The following is a 27,811-nucleotide window of genomic DNA, read 5'->3' on the forward strand; positions in this document are numbered from 1 at the left end:
CAAAATCAAAATTAAGATATGTATCCATCACGAGACCTCAATCAAGCCCATGAAGTTGCTCCACCAATAGATGAATTATTAGCACCCGATCAACATTCATTTGACTCGTAACTCTTTATTAATGATCGAGATTTGAAACACAGCTTGATCATCAAATTGACAAAGGTCAATGGCTAGTCAACAAATAAGTGTACTTGAACATTGGTGAAGCATTGAGAATTATTGGATGTTTTTATTTTCAAAAGTACGTGATTAATGTCTAGTTTGTTGTTTTTCAATGTAGGTAGTTAGGTTTAATTAAGTTTGTAAAATTTTTAAATTTTACATCTTTAATCTAGGTTGTTCGGAATTAGTGACTTCAATGGTATTTTATACTTTTTGGCAACACATCTAATCATCAAAATTCTCTATAAATAGGTAGAGACGTGGGTAGTAGAGTTGGAAAAAACATATTTTCGAATGTTCTTGGATATTCTCACTATATCAGATGAGCCCCCAACATCAGCAAAGAAGTGATAGTTACTACATTGAGTTCGCTCGAGTATTACAGATAAATATAGAACAAAATGTAATAAACACATTCCAAGGATTATTTGGATTTACAGATAAAAAAATAAAAATAAAAAAGTTGCTTTGGATTATGCATCGGCTTTAGGACTAGCTTTTCGTATGTGGCCTTCGAAGGAGAAATGAAGATGACACTCGAGTGCTCAACATCCCGAGAAGAAATCACGAGCCTCGTAGTACCTATCTAAGACAACATTGAACAGGGGATGGATCGGCTCCAGAAGGTTGGAATACGGACCAAATAATGCCTGGGGCGAAGGTGAAGAATCAGCTTCCTCAGACAAGCTATGCTGACATACTGAGAGCCCACTGAGACAATAACATGTGTGGTAGTAGTCCCTATACTTCCCAGGCTTGTCCCTGAACCCTCCTTGCTGTACCTGCATTAACCAATTTATCTCATACCTTTCTCTCACAAAAAAAAAAAAAAAGAATTGTATGTAATCTTACATATAGAAGAAGAGTGAACAAAACATCTTCATTCAAAAATGGGTGGGTTGCCACAAACCCAGACCAATCAATTGTAATGGAAAAATAATAATTTGCAAGTTTGTTTACTGTCCAGAAGAATCCAATCAATTAAAAGGTTAATGCCATCCAATTGATACAAATTCTCAACTGTGTCAATCCAAGGAGTCAGTCGATTGGTCAGTCCAGATCAATATGAACCCATTCTTAATTAAAGGTGGGGTTGGGTTGATGGTTTTTAATAGAATGGCTATTGCACCCCCAACTTTTACTTATTTACACCCACTTCAAAATAAAGAAAATAAGTGAATGTTGAGAATAAGTAAAAGTTGGGGTGCCAATAGAAGCTCTCTTTATTTTTCTTCCAGATTTATATTTTTTGGGTTTAGGATTTATACGAGCCTAATCATAGTTGTAAACAACTACTGAAATTGTTTGAACTGCGTGTTATAATGTTTTGTAATATTGAGATTATAATTTGAGCCAAACCTTTGTAATGTTTGAAGAGTGTGTTTTAATCTTTAATTGGGATGTGATAAATAATTTAAGAAATTGGAGTGTAATAAGTAAAAGTTGGGGTGCCAATAGCAGCTCTCTTATTTTATTTCATTTTGGTGGGTGGTGGGTGGGGGGTGTGTGTGGAAGGATTGCCACATACAACTTTGTTTGATGAAATATTTTAATAGATAAACGAAATCTGATCCTAAACGAAGGAACCCCTAATTTGTATATCCTCTTGTAAACTAACCCAACAAATCATCATTAATTACCAAGAAGGGAAGAAATCAAGTAAAGTTCAATATAAGTGAATTTCAAAATCAAGTAAATACCTGAGAACATAAGAGTATATATTGCTGCAAGGCAATGCTGTGGAATAGAGGGCCCAATTCTGCGCGTTCTTTTAGGAAGTTGAAACCAATATCTGAACGTTTGCCTGGATCACAAGCCACCAAAGAAAATATGTGCCAAAAGAAATTGTTAACTGGAACCTTGGGAACACATTCAAATGAAACATATAAAAGAGAAGAAATAAGAGATCTAGACAAAAATGTGACACAAGGAATCCTGCACAAAATACTTTCATGTTTAAAATAATAAGTCTCAATAGTTTGACGCAAACTCTCACCTAGAAAATTTTCTCTTTCGGAACTAGATGATGCCCCTTTTCTCTGCTGTCCTTCGCCATTAGACAACTTCAATTGTTTATCAAGGATTGACGGTAACCTTTGTAGTAATGCAAAAACGCCTCCCTATGACATTCTTCTATATTTGTTCACAATTTTACAGAGATTTAAAAGGTAACATGCATGAAGAAGGTGAAAAATATTACCTGCCAAAAGGAATAGCAACCATCAACAAGTTTATTTGTTCTCCCCTGAAATCCACACTCTACTCCTTGACGAAATGCCACCCAGTCCTAGACATAAAACAAAAAAAGAAACTGAAAATAAACAATTATGGTATATTACATGATCATGAAATACATGCTTTTGTTCGAGAGATGCACAATAATTGTCTTAGTTGATCGATGTCCTTGTTGACAAATACTTTGCCCCATAAATTTTTACTTGAAACCATGCATCGAGTGAAAAAAAGAAAAAAAAGAGTAAAATACCTTTGTAAAGATGCATGCAAATAGCAAAATACCTCTAACATCATACTGTTAAAAAAAGTTCCACTAAGAGAATGTTTCCCTTGGTAAATTCTACAAACTTCATACATGGGTCATGCTCCAATCTCTTGGACAAAACAACCCACACCATTTCCAAAAACACTGATAAAACAGCTCTCGTTTGGACACCTTGACTCAAAGCCCAGACAAACCGGTCCATTGACACCCCTAGCATAATAAGTCTTCAACAATTTCTACTTAACTGGCTGCTTCACCTTAGATTGATTGAACGATAGATTTCCAGTGTAAAGTTGTGTTTGGAGGCTGCAGTAATCATGGTTGTGGCAATTGGGGCGTGAGCATGAGTTTGTGAAAGATATGGAATGGGGATGAAGGAGTAATAAGAACTTCCTGGTGTTCGACTGTTTCATTTAAAATATACTATTCAAGTGTCCTATATTAAGGCACATAGTGAGAACAGCTTCAAACAAAAGCACCATACACAGATAAGTATTGTCTTACAATTAGACTAGGCAAGTCCAACCGATCAGCCTCATTGATCAGAATCATTGTGGCCACCCCACAAAACGTGTACCTATTGAAACAAAAGATCAGGTTCACAAGCTATTGTGAAAGAAATAAGGAAGGAAAAATAAAGGAAGCAGAGTGTAATCAGCTTACAAAGAAAAGGCAACCTAAGGAGTTTCTAAACAAGAAAGACATCCTCAGAAAAAGAAAACAAAATACAAATAAAATGAGGTTTGAAGTGGAACTTCAGAAAAGAGGAGAAACATACCCACCATGAGCTTCGGAACCAGGCTCACCAGCAATACCACCTTCGTATGTCTGGCAGCTGGAAGAAAGACATAATTGAGTAAAATCACTTGACTATTTCTATGTATAAGAGAATAAATGCAGGATATCTAGTCATGTCAATATGCATATGAAATGAAAGAATTTACTTGACGCCACTAATTTTGGATGTGAAAGTAACCGAGTGAAAGCCCAAAGCCCATAGAACTTGCAAATATTGTGCCGGGACAGAACTGTATTTTAATAAATTATTTTATAATAAAAAATCATAATCAAAAGTAAAGAATCTATTATATTTCTACCAAGCATCAATTTGGCTTATTTTGGAATCACACATCATCAAAGACTTGGCCCAAAATTTGGCACTGGCTGAATGAATCTTGTTCCCCGATTCAATTCTGTCTAAAGCCATGTCTCATATTTTGAATCTCTAGGTAACAAAACTTTCATTCAGAAATTGCATGATATAGTTTGTCTCTACCACACCATTTTCCTTTGCTCCTTTGCTTGATAAAATAAAATAAAAAATAAAAAGAGGGAGGGGGGGACTGCACTAAAACAAGGGCAATATTCGATGAACATGTCTCTGGATGATTAGTGTAAAAGAAAGGAACAAATAACAAAGCGTGCCAGTAATATTTTGGATGGCCTAAGCAATAAAACAAGGAAGAACATATTACATGGCACATGTAACAACTATAAAATGTAATCTGAATAAAAACAAGTAATTTAAAGCACAAACTACTTGCGACCAACCTCAAGATATAACTTCCAACATTTTGTACTAGCTCATCATCCAAAATGTTCAAAACACTTGCAACCTGGTTGAAAAAAGAAAGAGTCATTTCTAAGATCAGAAAATATGATAAGAAAATTGGCTGAGAAGCATATTACTAGATAATTGATGAACTAAGAGGCCAACAAAAAGTATATCCTAAGCATGACAGATACAGAACTTGAGACTTTATTAGATTTTCCATTTATTAAAGGTAGACTGCATCGAGCTGGCCTGATTTTGTCTTATAAAATTTTTCATTAATTTTTTTTTTATCGATAAAATTTCTCATTAATCCAAATTGAAATGCATCAAATAACATACAACTTCAGAAGCATGTATCCAATCTGGCCACCCATACCAGCCTAATTCCACGAAAAGTATCTTCCCCAATCTCAACGATTTTTTATTGGCCAATCACATCATAGTTATGGACCAAGATAGGGAAAATGGTCACTAGGAGTATCTCCTACCAAATACCTCATCTCAGTATGGACATAAGAACTCATTAAAGTTGCAGTCCATATACTTTATCTTTGACTTATTTTAAAACCTTGCTGGCAAGGCATCTCTCCATATTTCAAATTTTAAACTCAGCCTTTCTCTATTCTCATCAACCAGGGTTGTCAATGGATTGGATCAGATCAGAAATGCAATTAAATCTGATCCAATAAGTCAGAGTCTGGATCAAGGATTGGGTTCTGACAAAGACCCAATTTGATAGTTTATTGGATCAGTTTTGGATCAACCATGTATTGGGTCCATATCGGGTCTAGGTCTAATAAATTTCTTATCAGATCGGAACCACTTTAGTAGCAATCCGATCTAAACCCGGTTCATTGACAGCTCTATCATAAACCAACACAACACATTCGGTGAAGCCTGTAACAATCAACAATATGCTTGATTTTGACGGTCCACGATTCTTCAACCTGTAAACTGGGGTTAGAAGTTTCAGAATGGGCAGAGATCATTCTCACAAAAATCAGCGCATTCTGAAACTTCTAACCCATATATTGAAAAAAAATTGGCACAAGGTCTGGCCCTCTTTAGGGCTTCCGAACGCTTCCCTATACATATATGTAAAGAGAGAGAGAGAGAGAAAGAGGTGTAACTTACAGAAATAGCAGTGTAGCAGGCACGGACATCCATTTCACCTGCATCATGCATTCTGGGAAAAAGAAGGTTAACTGGTATTATATTATATGTACACAAGTAACTAGTATCAGAGCAAGTCCTATAATGATTTTTTTACACACGTGACATTCTGACTCCAAAAATTGAACTAGTCTACAAGCAGATAAGATGAAAGAGTCAAAATCGAATTTTTAGCCAAGTCAAAAAAAAAAATTTGAATTCAGAAAAAACTCAACCAAGTCCAAGATTAACCATGCCTCAGGAATATAACCAGAATCAGGCACATAATTGTCTAAAGATTGCACTCCTAAGCTGGACTCATGCATGACATACATAAAAAAATAAAAAAATAACAAAAGTCACTCAGTTAAGCATGTTTTGTTGTCCTTCCCATCGCATTTACGAGTATTTTGAGAATTCCCTACAAGATCTACACAAACAAAAGTTGCCCAAGTATACTCATGGGAATGAAGGACAATGTAGTCTTCTAAAGGATCAGTCCTCTGGGTAGTAGCACAACTCACACCCAACACTATTTCAGGATTAAGTCATGGTTTTCACATGGAACAGCTCAGAGGTGGGACCAAAGAGATCCACATTTTCAACTGCTTCATCCCCTCTCTGTATAAACTTTCAATCCATGACCCATCAGCCACATGGAAAAGAGAGAACTCATTTATTTCTTTGTTTTTTCTATCCCAAAAAATATAAAAAAATATTGGGAAGATGTATAAGTAATACACAGGTCTGGGGTGTTCAAAACAAGGGCACCATCAATGACATCAATGTGAAAGTGATGAACTGGCGCAAATCACATAGAAGAAGATAATATTGTACCTGAAGCCCCCCAAAGGGTCTTTCATTCGAAGCAGGAACGTGTGCAGTTTATCTCTGAAATATTGAAAATCATAATGTCAACTCACTTCTAGAAAGCATGAAGAACTATCACTCAAAAATGCAATTTAGTATAAACTGACCACCTATTAATTGATGACAAAGCCCTCTCTCCACCCAAAGTAATAAGTGAATTCACCGCAGCATAAGTTGTTGCCAGATGAGGCATCTGAGAATAAATGCACATCAGTTTAGAGTCAAAAGAAAAAAAAAAGGGGAGGGGGGGGGGGGGGGGGGGCAAACAAAATTTTGTGAACGAATATAATGGCTTGAGATATCTTCTTGCACACGAGTGGATAGGTACTTGCCTGTCCAGGCCCACCAGCATACCCACCATCTGGGTCCTGTATCAATACAATTGAAGTCCCAAGTTAGCAAATTAATATTATAAACAAATCATGAAATTCATACACCCACCAAGGCAACTAAAGTCATGCAATTTAAGGTATTGCAGTTAAATATTGTTGTTTGGCAAAAAGTAAAGAAGCAACTTGAAAATATTTGTTGCTATTGGACTTGGGAACTCAGGCATGTGAACCTAAATGTTTCAGAGATAGTTGGACAAAATTTCATCATCAAATATCTTTATGTTCTGCTTATCTGAGAACAATCCGTAATAACATACCAACAACGTGAATGAAATCTTATGAAGGATCACAATTTTCTACATATATAATAAAAATATAAAATATTCGAATATTTGCACTTCCATCTCCAATAACCATGGTATGACCATTATTTGACAACAATGTTTTCAAATCACACAGCACTAAGATCTAGTGTCAACAAACAATAAAACACCAAATCACAAAAGTTCATCAAAGTGAAGTCAGAATACAACCAAGCAGGAAACTGAACTCCCCAATTCCAAAAATGCCCTGTTAAGGGGAGAGATTATGAGATAAATCATTTACTAAGGGGAAAGATTATGATCTGTCATTATTTGACAGCAACGTTTTTTCATGAGTTTTGCATTGTTAAATCTATTCAACATCTTAACGGTGTTTTTGCAAGCGTTAATTTCAACAAGCTCATCGCAAGTTCATTTCTTGAAAATTCATATCTTTCATTTCCAGCACATTATTTATAAGAAGCACATAATACTTTATTCTTCATCTAATTTTTACGACAGTTTCATTTACAACTTTTTCTAAGCATTATATAATTAATCTCTTGAATAGGAATGCATACTCAATGAACTTGATAAGAATAAAGGTTTTACTGATCAAAAAAAAAAAAAAAAAGAATAAAGGTTTCAATAAGTAATGAGATGTTGGAGAAAACTAAAATATCAAGTACTCACAAAGTAAGACATAAAACATTGTAATCACAAAATACGGTAGCCACCATTGTTTAAAATCTCATTTCAATTCAGTGTGTCAATTTTTTCAAAAAACCGAAACAATACCGAAACATTGGATACATTTGAAACATTGAATTAACCATCTAAAGAAAGTGTTTCATAGAAGACTATGGTCAAGGGGCATATCATCAGTTTGTGATATCACAGGGTTTCTCAAATATTTATGAAAATATGGGTTTTTTTATCTAAACAACCCAAGTCTTACGGAGAAGGAAATTGGCAGCAATAGTCCCATTGTTTTTTCCAGAGAAGAGAAAAAAAATTGGAGAAAAGAGGAAGAAGAGGAAAACAAAGAAGTTACCTCAATAATCTGGTGATGTAATTCTGACGATCTCACCCAGGAACCTACCTCTCTCGGTTTTTTCTGTCCTTCTCTCTCCCACTTTCCTTTTTTTCCTCCAATTTTCCAGAAAAATCACCGAAACTTTGCATTTTTTTGGTTTCAAGTATGTTTCGTCTCGGGAGTTGAAAAAAATGAAACGTTTCTTACGAAACTAAACAAGATTTCGAACCATGGTAACCACAATACTTTATGTTTATGTTGGTAGTCTCATTAATCAAAACCATGGCACATCAAAACTCTCTACACTCAAAAAATTAGCATAATTCTTGAACTGATTCTTATATATATTTGTTAGAGGAAGAGTGTTAAAGAAGGGACTGATGCCTCTATGTTAGAATTCAAAATCCAAGCTAAAGAAGTGACACAGCTGCTCGTTTCTTGAATACCAACATGCAATAGGGCCTTATTGAATTATTTAAATTTTGATTGAATTCCAGTTAGGATTTTCAAAAATCGGATGAATTCGGTTTTAATCAGGCAAATCGCCTTGGATTTGGAGGTATGAGATGTATTTTACCATTTTCAGTGCATATAGCATCTATTCATCCTTTTAAATAAATATATATATATATATATTAATCAAATCTGCCTGACTTCTAAATAGGTCTTGGGATGGATTGACTCATCCGGGTCAAATTGGATCATCTGAGTCAAATTGGACCATTTCAAATGACTCAGAGACCACTGAGCAAGTTTATTGAACAAACTCCACAGGCTATTCTAAAGTACAACTCCCATTGATGGGGAGCTAAATTAACAACTAATGCCACTATTACAGAATTCAAATCTAATACAAAAAAGTGAGACATTACTTGAATGCCAAGACGTAAAAGGACCCCTCTCAACACTCAAATGCATGTGCTATCAGTGATTGCCGCTGCAACACACTAATTGCATGAGTTATTCTAAAGTATAATTCTCATTGATGAGGGACCGAGTCTTTTGCACACGACTTAAGAAAGAGACGTATTCTAATAGCATAGTGGTTCCACAACAACCAACACATTTCTAACCGAATGAATCAATCTTTTCACGGATGCACTAATTCATTCTAAACTATTTGTCTATAGGATAGAGTTATGCTCGAGGAAAAGAGGAATGACTGTCAATTCTTAAATGATGAAAGATAAAATCTTACCACATATGTATGACCAGGTTGATACTTTTATCAGTTAAATGATCCCTAACAAAATCTTAAAAATAATCAAATCAATAGATCCCTAACAAATATATATAAAATAATAATATATCAATATATATTAATATAAAATATATTTATGGATATTAATAGAGCCCTTTCTAGTTCCTAGAATGTTCACAAATGCAATCATCACCCAAAAAGAAGAAAAAGCTAATCTGAAAATCAAAATATAAAACAAGAAACAGGATTTGGTTGAAACATCAAACCTGACAACGACTGAGAAAATCAACAGCATTATTCTCCAGTTCACAGTCAATGGATTCTCCCAACAAAGCAATCGAGTGAAGTATCCAGTAACAAAGCCAAGGGCGACTACAAACAAGTGGTTTTGTGCGTAAACAAAATCAAAATTAGTACAAATCATAGTATGCCAATAAAATTTCATACATCGAAACACTAATACCCAAACATGATGCACAACAGATAAAAACAATGGATTGCAATTTACAAAAGTTAAGATTTTGCATTATAAATCGTACTAGTTGAAGTTCAATTTACTAAAAGTGAACAAGTTGTTTCTTTGGAAACATCTAACGAAAATTAAGTGATCATGTTAAGCAATTTTTCTCCTAATTCCAAAACATTGTGAATTTGTGACCTTAAATTACAGACTAACTACAAGCCTCTCGATCAAACCCTAACAAGAATAAAAATTTAAATAGACATACTTGGCTCCAACACACAAAAGCTTGGTGCAAGTTGTTTGAAACCTTTGGTTAAAAACTCCATGTGTTCATCAAGTTGAAGCTCCAACCTAACATCAATAAGATCAGAAAAAACTAGCCGTTATAAGAGAACGAAAAATCGAAGAAAGAAGATGGATGGGAACCCTAGATTACAGAACAGTAAAGAAGCTTACATTAGGGTTTGGGCGTGATGGGGTACAGAACTGAAGAGTTGGTAGATCTCAGAGACCTTCGTCTCCACCATCCATTGCTCCCGTTGAGTGATAGTGGAACTCGAACTGGACGAGTCCATGGTTCGACTCAGTGTTACAGTGAGTTAGACTTTCCCTTCTCCCGCTCTTGTGAGTTGTAACTGATGCTATGATGTGAAAGAATGGCGGGTATCTTCCTCTTGATGAATAAAAAACTAGGAGATGCTATTATTAATACATAAGACCGACTAGTTGCACACTACTCATTACCAATTGCACTCCATCACTTTAAAAAATCCTCTTTGCTTGGATGATTATACTCCAAAAATAAATTCTTTTTTTTAATATTGTACTCTGTTTTTATTTTTCCTTATTTATACCCACAAAAATTATTGTTGATTCAGTAATTTTTACAAGAATTATTTTGTCATTTCGGAACCATGTTTACAAAGTTATGTTCCCTTGAAATATGCATATTCATATTAATTTCTAAACAAAAATTAGAAAATCATTACCTTAATTAAGTTGGAATCAAAGAGAACACAAAAAAAATCAATCAAAGAACACGAGCAAAAAATACAAAACTACAAGTTAAAATAAATGTTAAACCCTAGAAGATTATGTATTGAAGTGCAAGCAGTATGTTAAAATAGAGGTTATAAATATTTAAAATAAATAACTTTTTAAAGATTGGTGTGCAACTAGTCCGTCCCTTAACACATCAAATTTTATTTACACCAAACCAATGGAAATTTATGAAAATCGATCAGATTGGTACTAGATCAATACCAAACCAATGCCAATATGATTTTTTTTTACTATATGATCTGGATTCAGTTCGATTGGATCAATAAAGTTTAGAAATTTCTAATACGACCAAATGTTCACTCAATCCATAATCGATCCAATCCGATAAGATTTAATATAATTTACCTGTATGATTTTGTATTTTACATTAATCAAGAAATCGATCAAGTTTAATACATGTATATAAGGGTATTTTAGAAACACCCCCCATGAAAAATTGATGATATTAGATTTACCCCTTGCAAAATATAAGATCAGGCTTACTCTTACCATGTGTCAATGTTGCGTTTTCTTGATGATTTAATAGTAAAATTTTGATTTTGTTTTTTCAAAACACTCTTTAAATACTTAAATTCTTAAATTTCTAAATCAAAATTTGAAAAATTTTCATTGTTAAATCATTAAGAAAAATATAATATTGACTTACGATTAAGGGGTAAATCTAATCTTGCATTTTTACAAGAGGTGTTTCTAAAATACCCTATATTTTAATTGAATTTGGATTGAAATTTTATAGAATTGTATTAGGGTTAATAAAAAATTTATCGGATCAACAATTTTCGATTTGAATCCAATCTGCAATTTCCTCCATAAATATACAAAAATTCTTCTTGAAGTCACAGGTAAAGGTGGCAATGGGTCGTGTTCGTGCCATGTTGAGGTAAGGGTATTATGAAAATTTATCAAACCCAACCCATGTATAACCTATTTAATAAAATTCTAATCTTTATTAGAAAAAAAAATTTTCATTTCCACCACCAAAAATAGGATACCATTACTAAAAATAAAGTCATACAATTATAAACCAATGGGAAAATTACTAAAAATGTGTTAAATTTTTAACTATTTATAATAAAAAATTTATATTTTTTTCAAAATTTCCAGAAAACATATTAAAGCTTGGGACAGTCCAACGTTTTAAGCTATTTCAAAGATTTTTGTTATGAAAATGCCCAAATGCTTAACAAGCCAGATAATCCCATATTTTAACCTCTCTTTTTACCTATTTCACATAATAATGAATATTCATTTTCTTTTTATAGAAATTTGATCCCCTCTACTTCTCCCTCACTTTTTTAAGAAAAAAAAATTTTATTTTATAAAATCCTAACCTAAAATTTTCTCCTCCTAAATTCAATTTTTGTGCTTTCAATCCAATCTCCTTTCTCTATCTCTTGACCTAAGTAAAAAAGTTTTTTCTTCCAATGTCAACACAAATCTTATGTTTGTTATGATTTTTCTTCCAATGACTTCCTCTCATGAATGAGTAACTAATTTATTAGCTTCATATTAATATAGCAAACGAAAGATTTGTGTTGATGTTGGAAGAAAAAACTTACTTAGGGCTCTAGAGAAAGAAGATTAGATTAAAAAAAAAAAAAAAAGACGAATATAGAAGGAGGAGAGAATTTTATAAGGACGAAGTTTTTTTTTTCGTGAAAAAGTGAGGGAGAGTAAAGGGATTGGATTTATGTAAAAAGAAAATGAGTGTTTGCGTGCTTTTTTGTTGTTGTTGTAAAAAATGTACTGTCCAACTTTTTAGTAACTCATTGGACAGCTCAGTGTGCTAAGCATTTGGGCATTTTTGAAATGAAAATCTTTGAAATAGCTTAAAACGCTAGACAATCTCACATTTTAATTAGTTTGTTGAAATTTTTGAAAAAAATTAATTTTATTTTTATTATAAATAATTAAAACTTTAGTACAGTTTTAATAATTTTTCCTAAATCAATATTTGCCAACATAGGTTAAGTATTACAAAACATAAATTAAATTATTATCACCAAAATGAGTAGTTTAAAAAATTCTTAAATTATTATTTATATATTTAAAATTACATGTTAACGAGTAAGTGTAATAATTTTGTAACTTAGCCTGTCAGGATGACTCAAAAACTCAATTGCGTGTATCCTGCAAGATCTATAGATTTTTCCCTCAGCTCATAAAACATGTGCGATTGTGTTTTTTAAGGAAAAAAATCTACAGTTATTGCACCTGTCACGTTAGTGAGCTTTTGAGTTATCTTGTTAGGTTGAATTACAAAATCAGCACTCAGTAAGTAAATGTAACGAAACAGGTTAAACAGCTTGATGCTCCTAACCTAGACCCGATCCATTTAATAATCGTGTTAAACAGATTGACTCCAATATGACCTAAACTCAATTAGGCTTGACCCAAACTCATTAATTTCGTGTGGTTTTCACAACTCGTGTTAAGATTACCGACCCTAGTTGCAGCTATTTCTCAGCAACCGAGTCAGAGAATCTCACTTAACTCAAATGGGTCCCACATTTTTTTTCAAACAAAAAATATTCCCTGCATGATCCCATGCGGCCATGCCTCCGCCTTTAAATTCTCTCCTTCAACTCCGTGCGTTGTGATTCGCTACTGAAATTTCCTCCATTGGAAGAAGAGCTTTGGCTCTGATACCAGTTGTTACAGAATCCAAAGATCAATGGCTGAAGATTCTCGATTCAACAAGCTCGTAGAGATCGTAAAAGAGATGAAGAACGCTCAGAATTCTCAACAAAAGGTTTTAAAGAAACTGACACAGCAGATGAGTGTGTTGTTGACATCTAAATTGGAGGCGCAAGAGAGGAGAGAGAGACCTTTGTCGACAAATATGTGAACCCAAGTTTCTTCGACATCTTAAGTTGGGAAGCTTTCAACAAGGCCATGGAGATCCGATTTGGACCAAATGATCACGAAGACCCGGTGGAGGCGTTAACTCAGCTCAAGCAGCTTGGAACGGTTGAAGAGTACCTATTCAGATTTGAGGAACTCGTAGACAAAATTGAAGGTCTGAGTGAACCTTTTGTGCTGAGCTTCTTCATAAGCGGATTGAATGAAGAAATTCGGCAAATTGTGAAGATGTTTCGATCGTTGACATTGATATCAGCTTTCGGGTTGGTTCGGATCCAAGAAGAGAGTTTGAATTTGCAAAGGCGACAACAGCGAGTGGAAGGTGCTCGATCAAATGCCCCAATCAGTAGCACTCTCCCAACCATCACAGTCAAGCGTATCTCTCCGGCTGAGATGAAGGCAAGATGAGATCAAGGTCTTTGTTACAATTGTGAGGAAAAATGGAGCATGGAGCATAAGTGCGAGATGCCTAAGGTGTATTTAATGGAGGGGTTGGATGATTGCAGCGATGATGATGATACAGACGAGGAGGATGAAATAGAAGATGATGTAGTTGAGGTTGTTACTCCAGAAATTCCGGCCGTGAAACCTCAAAACATGAGGGACAAAGGTAAAATTAATTGATTGAATGTTGTCGTGTTAATTGATAATGGGAGTTCCCACAAATTTTTTTTTTTTTTTTGATAAGTACCCACAATTTTCTTGACACGACTATAGGACAAAAAATGGGGTACCCATCTAAATAAACGGAGGGTTTGAGGTCATGGTCGCTAACGATGAAGAACTTAAGGGAAGGGTAAATTTAAGGGCATACACCTCACATGGTCGGGTCACCCCGTAGTAGCCTTCTTCTTCGTACTTGTAGAGCTGATTTTTGTGATTACTTCGAGATCTTCCTTCTCCCAATTGGATGATCTACAACTCCTCGAAATCGTCCCTGTTCCACAGAGCCTCCGATGTCTAAGTCAATTCCAATGAAATTTGACAGAGTTTTAATGTAGAAAATTTGTGTACCTTAGGATCCTCCACTATTTGACAGAGTTTTAATGTAGAAAATTTGTGTACCTTGGGATAAGAATCGTGTGGGATCCTCTTTCCAAGAATCCCTTCTAACTCAGTCATCCAAATCCCAAAATCCCAGGGATTAGAGCCCTTTCCTTTTATGGAATTTCGTTCTCCTACCTTTATGCGAGCCCCCACATTCTCGGTAAACTACTGAGCGACTGCTCACTTACGGTTGGAAGAATGTTCTCAGTGAATTCTAATGTTCCTTAGTGACAAGTGGCGTTACTTCATAGATAGGAGAATTTATCCCTCCATAATACTCACTTTGAAAGGATGCAACGTGGTTTTAGGGGTTGGCTTAAGAAGTTGGGGGCCATCCTATAAGATTTTTCCAAATTGTCCTTATATTCCATATCTCTGAGAGCAATTCCAACCGGTCTCTAAATCTCTAAATTTAAGATATAGGCATCTGAACCTAACTCCAACTGACCTTTCAAATAGAAAAAGCCCCTCTAAAAAATTGTTCACATCTCTAAATATAGAGACCTACTGTTCACGTATCTAAGAGCAATTCCAAACGGTCTCTAAATCTCTAAATTTCGAGATAGAGATGTTTGGACCTAACTCCAACTGGTCTCTAAAATAAAGAAAGCCCTTCTAAAACACTGTTCACATCTCGAAATACAAAGATCTACTATTCACGTCTCTAAGTCACTATTCACTTTATTTTAATACACCAATTTTTTTCTCTCTTTTTCCACAAATGTCAAAAATGACATTCTCTTATCGTGAACATATTTTAAATACCATTTTTGTCCCCTTCACTTTTCAACTTTTTCAAGTTTATGAATAGTATTTTAGAGAATGAATAGTGTTTTAGAGAAGGGGCTGGTTGGAGTAAAATTGGTTCGGAGGTGAGCATTTTCTCTAAATTTAGAGAAGATGCTAATTTGGAGCAAAAATTTAGAAATGTGGGTTGGAGTTGCTCTAGGTCAATACTAACCTTATTTAATGCCAATTTTATTCCTCTTTTTCCATACATGTCTAAAATGACCTTCTCTTATCATGGAACATGCTTTAAATACCATTTTTGTCCCTTCACTTTTCAACTTTTTCAAGTGAATAAATAGTGATTTAGGGAATGAATAGTGATTTAAAGAAGGAACTGGCTGGAGTTCAAATTGGTTTGGAGGTGAGCATCTTCTCTAAAATTAGAGAAGATGCCAATTCGGAGCAAACATTTAGAGACATGGGTTGGAGTTGCTCTAAACACAAAAAAGGAGGGGGGAGACTCATATACAATATCAGTTGCCTCCCCTGTCTGGCAAAGGAATGTTACTAATACCTGAGACCATCCTAGATAGAAGGCTGAGTTGTCATGATGCAAGTACTAGTCAAGTGGCTTGATCATGACGAAACAGATGCTAGTTGCGAGGTATACCAAGACCTGAAGGAGAAATGTAATGATGCAGTTAATTTGGGACTGTTTGGTATGTGTTGTGGCAGGTATGTATGGGTAATTCATAGGTGGCATAAGGGATGACGAAGCAACATGGTGGAGCACATGTGGTTGATCTGCTGGAGTTGCTATTTGGTTCCTCTCTTGTTAGAGCCTGTTAGAGTCAGCTGATTGGTTAGTGCTTCTGTTTGGTTCTTGTTAGAGTTGATAGTCAGTTGGGTGTTGAGGGCTGAGATCAAGCCAAGTGGAGGGCTGATCAGCCACCAGTTATTTCCGAATGGGTAAAAATAAACAGCAGCAAGGGATGTTAATATATAGAGAAAACTTGTAAGAGCCTTGTAAAGGAGGTTGCCCCCTCAAAGTGGCCCTATTAATGAAATTCCAAGCTTTTGGTTTGAATTTGGATCTGTAACAGTTTTGGTTTGCTACATAGAGGGTTTATAATCTACATTTGTTTTTAAGTTAACATTCAATGATTGCTCATGCTTTTGATCTCACTAAGATAAGATAAACCTTGGTTAATCGCGTACAAAACCCTAAATTGTTCTCTCGTCGATCTGGGTATCTGTATTTCTTTGAAATTCTGATATTGCTTATTCGAATTGGTTCTGTTCTAATTTTAATTTGATGTTGTTGTAAAGTTTAAGTTTGCTCATTTGGTATTTCTAGGTTTGCTAGAAAAGGCTGAAGTAAAGCCTGGTATGAGGAAACCAGGGTTCACCAAGGTCGATCAGCTTCGTCCAGCGCCACTAGTGGACACACTATCACTGTGAAGGTGGTGGGCTCAAATACGATGTTCCGGAAAGAGTGTTTTAACGGACCACAATTGCGTCAAATACGACTTGCCGAATGCTTGGTTGGAGATGAATCAGGAATGATTGTGTTCACCGCCAGAAATGATCAAGGTATCATTTTCTATAATTAAAATGTCTAGTGATTGCCAATGTATATTGTTTACTTGGATGGACATAAAATTCACACATTATGGATATCGTTCGCTGTTTTATTATATTTTCATGCATTACAGATCCTTGATTTCCTCATGTACGGTCTAACATATAGCAGCAGATGTTTGTCTCATCTGCTAGAGGCTTGAGACAAGTTGATTGAATGTGCCCCTTCATTTTCATCGTTGTTGTATGAGCTTTAAATATAAGAGTTCTTCATTGCTTTGATGAGGCACATTTTTTGGGTGGGAGAGGTGCCAAATTTGGCTGGGAACAATTTCTCTTCTTATTTTTGGATAGGGGTCTGGAGAAGCATTTCTAACACGTTAATATTATCACAGATTCACCTGTCAGACATATCCACTTAATTACATAAAAGCATTTTTTTTTAGATTCCCTAAAGAAGCGTACATACACTAGACATGTCTTCCAGTCTTTTTGTGGTCCTCTTTACTTCTCCTTGTGTTTCATTATTATTATTATTATTATTATTATTATTATTTACATGACATTTCTTATGTCCAGTGGATTTAATGAAACCTGATGTTACCGTAATTCTGCGAAATGCAAAAATTGACATGTTCAAGGGAACAATGAGGCTTGCCATGGACAAGCAGGGCCGCATCATAGTTCTGAACCAGCTGATTTTACTGTGAAGGAAGATAACAACCTGTCACTGGTGGAATATGAACTGAAGGAGGTTGTTGACGAGTGATTTTGTGGAATTTGGTGCTTCCTTCCATCTACAAAACACAAAAACGAATTGCACAATATGTGGATTTGTTGGCATATTAGGTTCAAGTTGCCCAGGCAAATTCCATTTTAGGCAAAAATCTTGAAGTTACTACTACTACTACAAAAGGAGGTTAGATCAAACCTTTGGGCATCAAGCCATGTTGTGAAATATATAAATCTCATGCCAATGTTGTTACTATCTTCTATTGCCACACCAACTTTTGCTAAGAGCGCCCCAATTCTTACGAAATGATCGAATAATAGGTGTGCTCTTAGCAAAAGTTGCTGTGGTAATATAAGCTCTCTTTATTTTTAATACTGATGATTACTGCCAGTCTGCTTTCTATATTATGTTTGTTCCCTTTGGTTTTCTAGCTTCCACTACACGTATTGGTTTTTATTCATCAGTGCAGCATACCCTGCTTTCAGATTTCCTTGATTTACTTCTACAATAGTGTTCCTTCAAACATGACACATGACACATGACACACTCCACCTTTATTAACCATTGATTATCTGACTAGGGTGTTGGCTAGAAATTAAAATTTTCTAGAATAGTTTTGAGGGAAAATTACTTAAAGGACCCTCGCAGAAGGTTTTCTTTCTAAATAGTCTCTAAGTTTTGCGCGGTAGCATGATAGGACATTTATTTAACTTTTTCTTTCTTAATGGTCCCTCATTACAGGCGAACTCACCATTTTTTTTTATCTACTGTTGAGTTCACCACTTTTTATTATTGTTGAACTTGACACTTTTTTATTTAGTGTCAAGTTCACAACTTTTTATTTACTATCGAACTCGACGCTCTCAATTACTATCGAGTTTACCACTTTTTAAATAAAAAGAGGTGAGCTCAACATTGATAAAACCCACCGATTTTCAATTTTTTAGCTTTTCCGACTAAAATTCATGGAAAGATCAACTAAAACTTGAGATAACGACTTGTTTAGATGATTTCAACCCAAAAGAATCATTCTTAATCGATTTTTATCTAAAAACTAAGAAAAAAGTTTTAAAAAAAAACCTAGTTTTTTAACAAACATCTTCAAAATGTTTGAAAAACACCCTTGAAAATGGTTTTTTCTTTTTTCTTCTTTCTTAAATCCTTTCTATCGGAATAGAGTCTTTGAAATTCGATTGAGATGTCAAAAATCCAATTTTTGGATGAAAACGATGAGTTCGACCAATTAAGGGCATTTAATCGTGAGAAATGTGGGAGATGAGATCCAGGGACCATTTAGAAAGAAAAAGTTTACTAAATGTCCTGCCAAACTACACCCTATAACTTAGGGACTATTTAGAAAGAAACCCTTCATGGGGTCCTTTAAGAACTTACCCTAGTTTTTAATACACACATAGAAGAAGACATATTAATCAGTAGTGTTTTAGTTGGGATTAAAGGTTATAAGATAAACAAATGTGATGCACAGCTTGTAAGAGACTGGTAGGATCTCACACATGAGCCCCATGTGGATAAATCATATATATATATCTATTAGTCAAGCTGATTTTTGGTGTGCAGATCCACAAAGCTCAGCCGATCCAAACGAGTTTATATATATGTACATGTGGTGGGTTCATTAACACAGCTTCAACCTATTTAAAAGCTTTATAAAAAATAGGCTTAATGCGTACATAACATATCGTCATCATAATCATCAAAGCTTTATTTATCCAATAAATCATCGGCTTTGTCCCAAACCTAACAACATCCTCCTATTCTCTCTTTTTTTTTTTTTTTGACATATTTTATTTGATTTTCCATGAAATTAAGCAGCTAACCACATTAAAAAATGACTGCAAATTAAAATACAATGCTATAAAAGATAAGAAAAACTACATTGAATTGGTATTACCCATTGAGTTAAAACCTGCAAGGCAATGGGCCAATGCTGTTAGAGTAAAGATTTATCAAAACCTTGAGTTTTCACCCATGCATATTTTTTACCTATTGAGAGAATTTTTAACAATACAAATAATATTTTTATTTTATGTTTCTATAGATAAGTTATATACAAAAGAGTGTTGATTTTGTAATTCAACCTGACAGAATAACTCAAAAACTCATCGACGTGGCATGTGCAAAGAACTATAGATTTTTTTTTGCCTCAGGATACACAACGTACATGTTTATGAGGATGCACAGTTGTGTATCCCAAGGCAAAAAATCTACGGTGCCACATCGTGAGTTTTTGAGTTATCCTATCTGGTTGAGTTAGAAAATCATTATACCGTACAAAAACAATGTTGACAACAAACCTTATCCTAGTCCAAGGATTTGGGTCTTGATCTCTTAAGACCTTCAACTAATTAAATATTTCTTTTAACTGAGACTACAATCAACATTATTCGTAGAGCATGCTCAAACCTTCTCAATTAATTTTCTCTTAGTTTATAGTATACTAGAAGGCGGTATGTGCAAAAGCACATGCATCAAAAGAGTTTAATTGTAATTTAAAATATTGATTAAAGAGTTTTTGGAGATTACATAGTAAAAAAAAAAAAAAAGATATTTTTATAATTTTGAAAACTAAGCAAGGTAATTAAATGGCCATAGGTTGCAATTTTCTTGGTATTTCTATCAAAATGACCCTGATTATATTAAATTTAAATATAAAAACGAGGTCATTTATAGCCAGTCAAATTTTGGTGTCGAGCCACTTCTACTTTGCCTTCTTTCATTACAATTGCAAAGAGTACTAGAGCTACTCTCATATTATTTGAGTAATCTGAGGTGACATTAAGAGTTATTGCGATTCTCACATTTCTGGTGTGGAGGTGCGCACATAATTGTAGATGTTTTTATCGTATCTTGAGGAAACACATCAACGCAGTGAAAAACACGGTGAAAAACAATGTCTCCCCCCGCCCCCAAGGTTTTCCTTTTTGAACATGTTTATTTCCAATTTTATTGTTACTAGTCTTTCTACTCAATCATTTCAACATCCTCATCTTCATTTTGTGCTCAATTTATTAATATTGTATCTCTTGACTCTCCAATGTGTAATTTCATAAAGTATAATTGATCTTACTATCATTTAAGAATAAAGATATACTTGTTGGAAAAGAAAAAAAAAAAAAAAGAGAAAACCAGCTACAAAACCTTGGGTTGCAATAAAGGAATACTAGTTGAGGCTGGATGATGGCGTTGGAGAAAATAACAGGGACATCAAAACAACTAAATTAACCTAACAACCCTATACAAGCTAGGAAGTCATCATCTACATAGATTTCTCTCTTCTTGTTGGATGGGTGTTGACCCTATATGATAGTATCAAAAGGAAAGGAAAATTCATCATCATTCATGTAGAAATTTCTTTCTTTCTTGTCGATAAACTTTATCTTTTTTATTATTATGTGACGAAGAAGTCCGATTCTATTGATGAGTGTGCCCCGAGGTTTTGAATGCAGATCATGCCCATTGATGTTGGACCAATGATATTTATGGTCATGATTGGTTCAACAGTTAATCTATCGGATCGATTCCCATACTAAGATAACGACACAATAAGAGATGTGTAGATCGTTTTGATGCATTATCCATTTCTCAAAATGTGCGATTCTTATAGACAACTATGACACCCAACAGCAATAACAAATTGCCTTGAATCAATGAATCTAACTAAAATATGTAGTCTTTGTATAAGAGACATATTTTAGTCTAGTACTCCAATATATTCTAGAATCTTAGTGGGTTGGGTGAAGCCTTGCCTGCAATATTCCATGTCTTGGGTGTCTAAGGTTTTTTTTGTTTTTTGTTTTAAAGACAAGCAAGGGTTAGTGGTCAGCAAAGGTGAAGGCGGGTTACCAACCCATGGGTTACCTAAGTGGTAAGGGCGAGCACATGAAGTGTGGGTTAGGCGCACGTCACGGGTTCGATTCCAGGGTTAGTGGTCAGCAAAGGTGAAGGCGGGTTACCAACCCATGGGTTACCTAAGTGGTAAGGGCGAGCACATGAAGTGTGGGTTAGGCGCACGTCACGGGTTCGATTCCCCTCTTGGATTTTTCTCATGATTTAACATGGGGACCATCGCGGTGGGTTGCTATGGTAGTCCTCCCCGAGATTAGTCGTTGTGCAAGCAAGCTGGCCAGGACACTCGGTTAGCAAAACAAAAAAAAGGTGAAGACGGGTTCAACAGGTTTTAAATCTTGATCGTGGTATCGAAACTCCACAAATCAACTCATATATGAGTATAAGTTAATTGGGCTGCCACATTGGGGCACATGACACCTTAATCTTATAGGGTTCATGATTTAGATTAGGTTTAAAGATCGTGATCAAATGCTTTGAAAATGGATATACTAAACTCTCAAATTTAAAATGTGTTGATCAACAATGAAAGTTATTTTTATTTATTTATTTAATTTCTTTTCAAAGTTTGTCAAATTATGGCTCTAATTTAAGCATTTTGGTTAAACAAGGATTCTATTATTAAATAGACGTCAATAATAAGGGGAATATTCCAATGATATTAGAAATAGAAATACCTCATTGGGTTTTAGAAATATACCTTGATGGATAGGAATCCTACTAAAAGAGAAACTCTATACCCTCAATTCTCATCTATATAAATAGGACGGCTCCCCATAAGATTTAACAATTTTAGAGATCAAGGAAAAGGGTTTTGATTTGAAGTGATCTCCATCAATCACTAGAACCCTAAATTCAAACCAACATAGAGAGTGAATCGAAAGTGAGTCTGAAACTTAGAGCACGTAGATCAATCAATTCACACGTTTGGGGTAAAAGGCACGTGATCAAAGGCTAAACGAAAGGCACACTTCAACAAATCAACCAATTGACTTTCAATGGAACAAGATAGGTGCATCCAACTCTACAAATCGGAAGCATGATTAAGTTCTTGAGATATATGTGATTTCAAGATCTTGAAAAATTAATAGAATTAAATTATTATGTGGAAAAGATTTAAAACAGGTTAAATCTCACAATACTCTTACAAAAATGTCAATTTTTCAATTAAGTAATGAGCGGTATGGTTCCCCAATGTAATGTTTGTCCACGTGCTTTACTCTATGTTTTGAAACTTGAAAACTCAAAACTATATTAAAAGTTATTAAAAATAACTTAAAAACATGTTTAATATTTTAAATTATTTTTATTTTTATGTTGCAAGATGTGTTAAACATAGTCTATAACCTTGAGTCATCTCAATGAATTAAAGAATTAAACAATACAAGTTGTGGTACCATATGACCTCAAAATTTGTTCAGGATGATTAGATTTGGCAGATTTTTTGAGTTAAACGTAATTATTTATATGTTCTAATTGATTTAGTTAGTCTTGGGAGTCAAAAAAGAATAATTTCATTTTTTTAAATAAAAATGTAAAACAAGACAGTCAATTGGCCTAGTTCCATTTTTTTAAAATTAAAAGTTGAAACAATAAGGTGGTCGAACGACCTAGTTTCATATTTTTTTTAAATGAAGAGGAAATAAGATGGTCAAACGACCTAGTTTGAATTTTATTATTTTTAGTTGCAATAATCTATTTTCAATAACGGGTAGAAATTTGAATAAAAAGAGATGGTTCAATGGTCAATTTTCAATTACAACAGTCAATTTTTCACTTATAAATGTGGATTTCAGGGTGTTTAAATCACTTAGTTTTGGTGGTCTTACTTCTCTAATTCATACTCTCTCTCTCTCTCTTTAACTTTCTTTTTTCCTTAATTCTCTAGTTGCTACAAGTAGACATCAAATTTCTTAAATGGCTCATAGAATGATTGTATGCTGATATGAAGATATAATATACATTGGTGGTAGTACTCGAATTTTACTGGCAACGCCAGAGATTACATTGTTGGAACTACATACAATGATGGCCTCAAATTACGACATTAGAACAACTTTTATCTTGAGGTTAGTTATTATAATAGATTCTAAACCAATATTATTTGATATTTATAATCAACCTACTTGAGAATATATATTAAAAGTGAATGAAAAATTTCAAAGTACAATTATTTTGTAATCCATCCTGAAAACACATACATATAATTCATGATATATTGAAATACGTCAATCGAGGAAATGTCTATACTCTAACTATACGTGATCCCACAGAACATAATCCAATTTTTTTTTAAAAAGAAAAAATGACTCTGACAACGATAATGATGATCTCATACAATTAATTAGATAACTCAAGAAAGACAACACATTGATGTGTTTACATGCATGTATACCACAAAAAAAATCATGGTAAGTAAATAGTGTGAGTAAACTAAAATTGACGGTTAAAGGACCTTATTTTGAAGTAAGAGATTTCTTAAACAAGATGGTCAAATGAATTTCTTTCGTAATAAGGCGATCAAAGAACCTTGCTCTGAAAGTAATGTACAAATAAAGGGTAATTTTGGTATTTGAATTTTTTTTTTATTCAAACAAATAGTCAAACCACCTTGTTAGTATTTTTTTTAAATAGTTAAAAATCATTTTTTAAATAAATAATAAAAAATGAATTTTATTTTCTATATAATTTTCTGAGGTAAGAAACTCTAGGAAGTATCTATTATGAACCTCTTAGTTTTTTTTTTTCCTCTCTCCAATCTCCTCCTCCAAGTCAATTGTGTTTCTGATATTTGTGGCTTTCTATTAGAATCTTCTTTGGGTTTGTTTCTTATCACTCTACAGTTCAGAGAAAAAGAAAAAAAAATTGGGGTCCAGTCCAAAAACAACTCATCAAGAGAACTTTAAATATTTTGGACAGACATACAAAACACACTCAAAATAAGCAAATGCGACTATGTGAGAGATGCCAACTTTTTCTATGTAGAAAGAGAGAAAACGCGGTTTCATGATCTTTTCAGACAAAATAAACGAATAGAGTGGGGAAAGAGAAAGCAAAAGAGCAAAGTGTTTGGCGACAGGAGGCTCAGCCCCACACAACTCGTATCCCATCTTCACAAGTCCCAACCCAACTACTACCTATTTTGACAGGATTATTGAATATTACAAAGGAGTTTGTCTTTTTCATAGAATTTAATCCATCAAAAATCTTAACTAATCTCGAAGAAAATATGTGTGGATGAATTTCATGAGATAATCCTTACAAAATATCATCCTATCTCGACCATTCATTTGATGGAAAGCTTTTCCCAATCTCCGCCGAACTTTACGGGGAAAAAGTGAAGTAATTAGATATGATGCAATGTAATAATCAATGTGTACTGCGATACACCAAATAACATCTCAAAAAGATTATGTTATTAAAATATTCTAATTATTGTTGTCCTATCATAACTAATAGAATTTCATCTATTTAAGGTCTCTCCATCAAACAAACGGTTGAGATAAGTAGAAATAAAATTATCTTAGAAATTCAATTCTTCTTTGCTAAGGATTAATATACTTTTTTTAAAGATACATTTTTCTTAGGAATCCCTAACAAAAATTGTATGTTTGATGGATAGGGATGGTAATGGCCCCGGCTCCAATTATTATTGATTTCCCCGACTCAGGTATAATATTTTTAACCCATCCCCTTACTGAATAATTTTTCTCTGTCCTGTCCTGGTTTAATGTTTGAATGGTGTATTTTAATCTTTAATTGGGTGTGATAAATAATTTAAGAAATTGGGTTGGTGGTGTTTGAACAGAGGATGTGAGAATTGCTTTACACATGTTTTACTACTTCACTAAATAATACTTCTTGATAGTAAATTTAATATATATATATATATAGGGTCGGGTTCCTGCAACACACATTGCGACACACATATAGACAACGTGTTTGTCTTATATGGGCAAAAATGTTTGGAATGGGCTGATTTTTTGTGAGGATGATCTCTGTGATGAGGGGATCATCCTGGCAAAAAATCATCCCATTCCAAAACTTGTAACCCCATCAAAATTGATTTACAAAAATTGGACGGTCTATAATTTTTCAACAAAAATTGGACGGTCTAGAAGTTTCATAATGAGCTGATTTTTGGCAAGGATGATCTCCTCACCACAGAGATCATCCTCACAGAAAATCAGCCCATTCCAAACATTTTTGCCCATATAAGACAAAACACGTTGTCTATATATATGGGTCAGGTTCAAACGACAACCATTTCAACACACATATAGACAACGTGTTTTGTCTTATATGGGCAAAAATGTTTGGAATGGGCTGATTTTCTGTGAGGATGATCTCTGTGGTGAGGAGATCATCCTTGCCAAAAATCAGCTCATTATGAAACTTCTAGACCGTCCAATTTTTGTTGAAAAATTATAGACCGTCCAATTTTTGTAAATCAATTTTGATGGGGTTACAAGTTTTGGAATGGGATGATTTTTTGTCAAGATGATCCCCTCATCACAGAGATCATCCTCACAAAAAATCAGCCCATTCCAAACATTTTTGACCATATAAGACAAACACGTTGTCGCAATGTGTGTTGCAGGAACCCAACCCTATATATATATATATATGGGAAATGTTCAGCACCCTAAGTTTTACCACACTTTAACAAACGTTTTTTGTCCTACATGGGTTAGAAGTTTTGGAATGGGCTGATTTTTGGTGAGGATGATCTCTATGATTAGAAGATCATCCTCCCCCAAAATCAGCCCATTCCGAAATGTTTAACCCCATGTCTACAAGTTGAAAAATCGTGTACCGTCCATTTTTTGTAAATCATTTTTGATGGGGTTAGAAGTTTTGGAATGAGCTGATTTTTGGTGAGGATGATCTCTTCACCATAGAGATCATCCTCACCAAAAATCAGCCCATTCCGAAACTTCTAATCCATGTAGGAAAAAACGCGTTTGTTAAAGTGTGTGGTAAAACTTAGGGTGCCGAATGGGACCCTATATATATATATATATATATATATATATATATATAGGGAAATGTTCAGCACCCTAAGTTTTACCACACACTTTAACAAACGTTTTTTGTCCTACATGGGTTAGAAGTTTTGGAATGAGCTGATTTTTGGTGAGGATGATCTCTATGATTAGAAGATCATCCTCCCCAAAAATCAGCCCATTCCGAAATGTTTAGCCCCATGTTTACACGTTGAAAAATCGTGGACCGTCCATTTTTTGTAAATCAATTTTGATGGGGTTAGAAGTTTCGGAATGAGCTGATTTTTGGTGAGGATGATCTCCTCACCATAGAGATCATCCTCACCAAAAATCAGCTCATTCCGAAACTTCTAACCCATGTAAGACAAAACGCGTTTGTTAAAGTGTGTGGTAAAACTTAGGGTGCCGAACGGGACCCATATATATATATATATATATATAGGGAAATGTTCAGCACCCTAAGTTTTACCACACACTTTAACAAACGTTTTTTGTCCTACATGGGTTAGAAGTTTTGGAATGAGCTGATTTTTGGTGAGGATGATCTCTATGATTAGAAGATCATCCTCCCCAAAAATCAGCCCATTCCGAAATGTTTAGCCCCATGTTTACACGTTGAAAAATCGTGGACCGTCCATTTTTTGTAAATCAATTTTGATGGGGTTAGATGTTTTGGAATGAGCTGATTTTTGGTGAGGATGATCTCCTCACCATAGAGATCATCCTCATCCTCACCATAGAGATCATCCTCACCAAAAATCAGCTCATTCCGAAACTTCTAACCCATGTAAGACAAAACGCGTTTGTTAAAGTGTGTGGTAAAACTAAGGGTGGCGAACGGGACCCATATATATATATGGTAGCGTTCAATGACCAACAGTTTGGCAAACATTTTGGCAAACACATTTTTCAAAACATGGGTTAGAGGTCTTGGAATGGGCTGATTTTTTGTGAGGATGATCTCTACGGTGAGGAGATCATCATCACCAAAAATCAGCCCATTCCAAAACTTCTAATCCCATCAAAAATGGTTTACAAAAAATGAACGGTTCACGATTTTTCAACTTGTAAACTGGGGCTAGAAGTTTTGGAATGAGCTGATTTTTGGTGAGGATGATCTCCTCACCGTAGAGATCATGCTCACCAAAAATCAGCCCATTGCAAGACCTCTAACCCATGTTTTGAAAAAGTGTTTGCCAAACTGTTGGCCATTGAACGGGACCCATATATATATATATATATAATCGAGGTGGGACGGGTTGGTGAGGCAGGGTACATCAAAACTGTTCCTGACTTGATTAAAAGTGGGAAAAACAGATCCTATAAGGGCAGTGGGTCAGGGCACCGA

General features: G+C 34.5%; 1 protein-coding gene, 1 long non-coding RNA gene and 1 pseudogene across 3 annotated transcripts; 2 read left to right on the forward strand and 1 right to left on the reverse strand.

The window, feature by feature from the left end:
* Positions 1-501: 501 nt before the first annotated feature.
* On the reverse strand, positions 502-10,250 carry ERA1 (Prenyltransferase family protein). Its single transcript, XM_086454058.1, has 14 exons — positions 10,033-10,250; positions 9,838-9,927; positions 9,380-9,485; positions 6,575-6,610; positions 6,353-6,435; positions 6,210-6,263; positions 5,355-5,406; positions 4,217-4,281; positions 3,444-3,500; positions 3,170-3,242; positions 2,366-2,452; positions 2,162-2,285; positions 1,866-1,969; positions 502-947 (listed from the first exon to the last, which is right to left on the reverse strand). The coding sequence occupies exons 1-14, from the start codon at positions 10,149-10,151 to the stop codon at positions 711-713; spliced, it is 1,287 nt and encodes a 428-aa protein (XP_086310184.1). The 5' UTR covers positions 10,152-10,250; the 3' UTR covers positions 502-710.
* A 2,902-nt stretch (positions 10,251-13,152) lies between these two features.
* Positions 13,153-16,363, forward strand: LOC147394845 (uncharacterized). The gene is made up of 2 exons (XR_015181795.1): positions 13,153-14,110; positions 16,012-16,363. It is a non-coding gene; the product is annotated as an uncharacterized LOC147394845 (long non-coding RNA).
* A 302-nt stretch (positions 16,364-16,665) lies between these two features.
* On the forward strand, positions 16,666-18,989 carry LOC147394846 (uncharacterized protein At4g28440-like; annotated as a pseudogene). Its single transcript, XR_015181794.1, has 2 exons — positions 16,666-16,869; positions 17,437-18,989. The product of XR_015181794.1 is annotated as an uncharacterized protein At4g28440-like (transcript).
* Positions 18,990-27,811: the final 8,822 nt, after the last annotated feature.

This window comes from Akebia trifoliata, chromosome 9 (genome assembly GCF_017979445.1).
Source record: "Akebia trifoliata isolate Shusen 1 chromosome 9, ASM1797944v1, whole genome shotgun sequence".
Classification (NCBI taxonomy): domain Eukaryota; kingdom Viridiplantae; phylum Streptophyta; class Magnoliopsida; order Ranunculales; family Lardizabalaceae; genus Akebia; species Akebia trifoliata.

Coding starts and splice junctions, on each gene's coding strand:
- ERA1 (XM_086454058.1), bottom strand. CDS start 10,151: ATGGACTCGTCCAGTTCGAGTTCCACTATCACTCAACGGGAGCAATGG. Junction 6,436..6,574: donor ATGCTGGTGGGCCTGGACAG/GCAAGTACCTAT, acceptor ATTTATTCTCAG/ATGCCTCATCTGGCAACAAC. Junction 6,264..6,352: donor GCTTTGTCATCAATTAATAG/GTGGTCAGTTTA, acceptor TCAATATTTCAG/AGATAAACTGCACACGTTCC.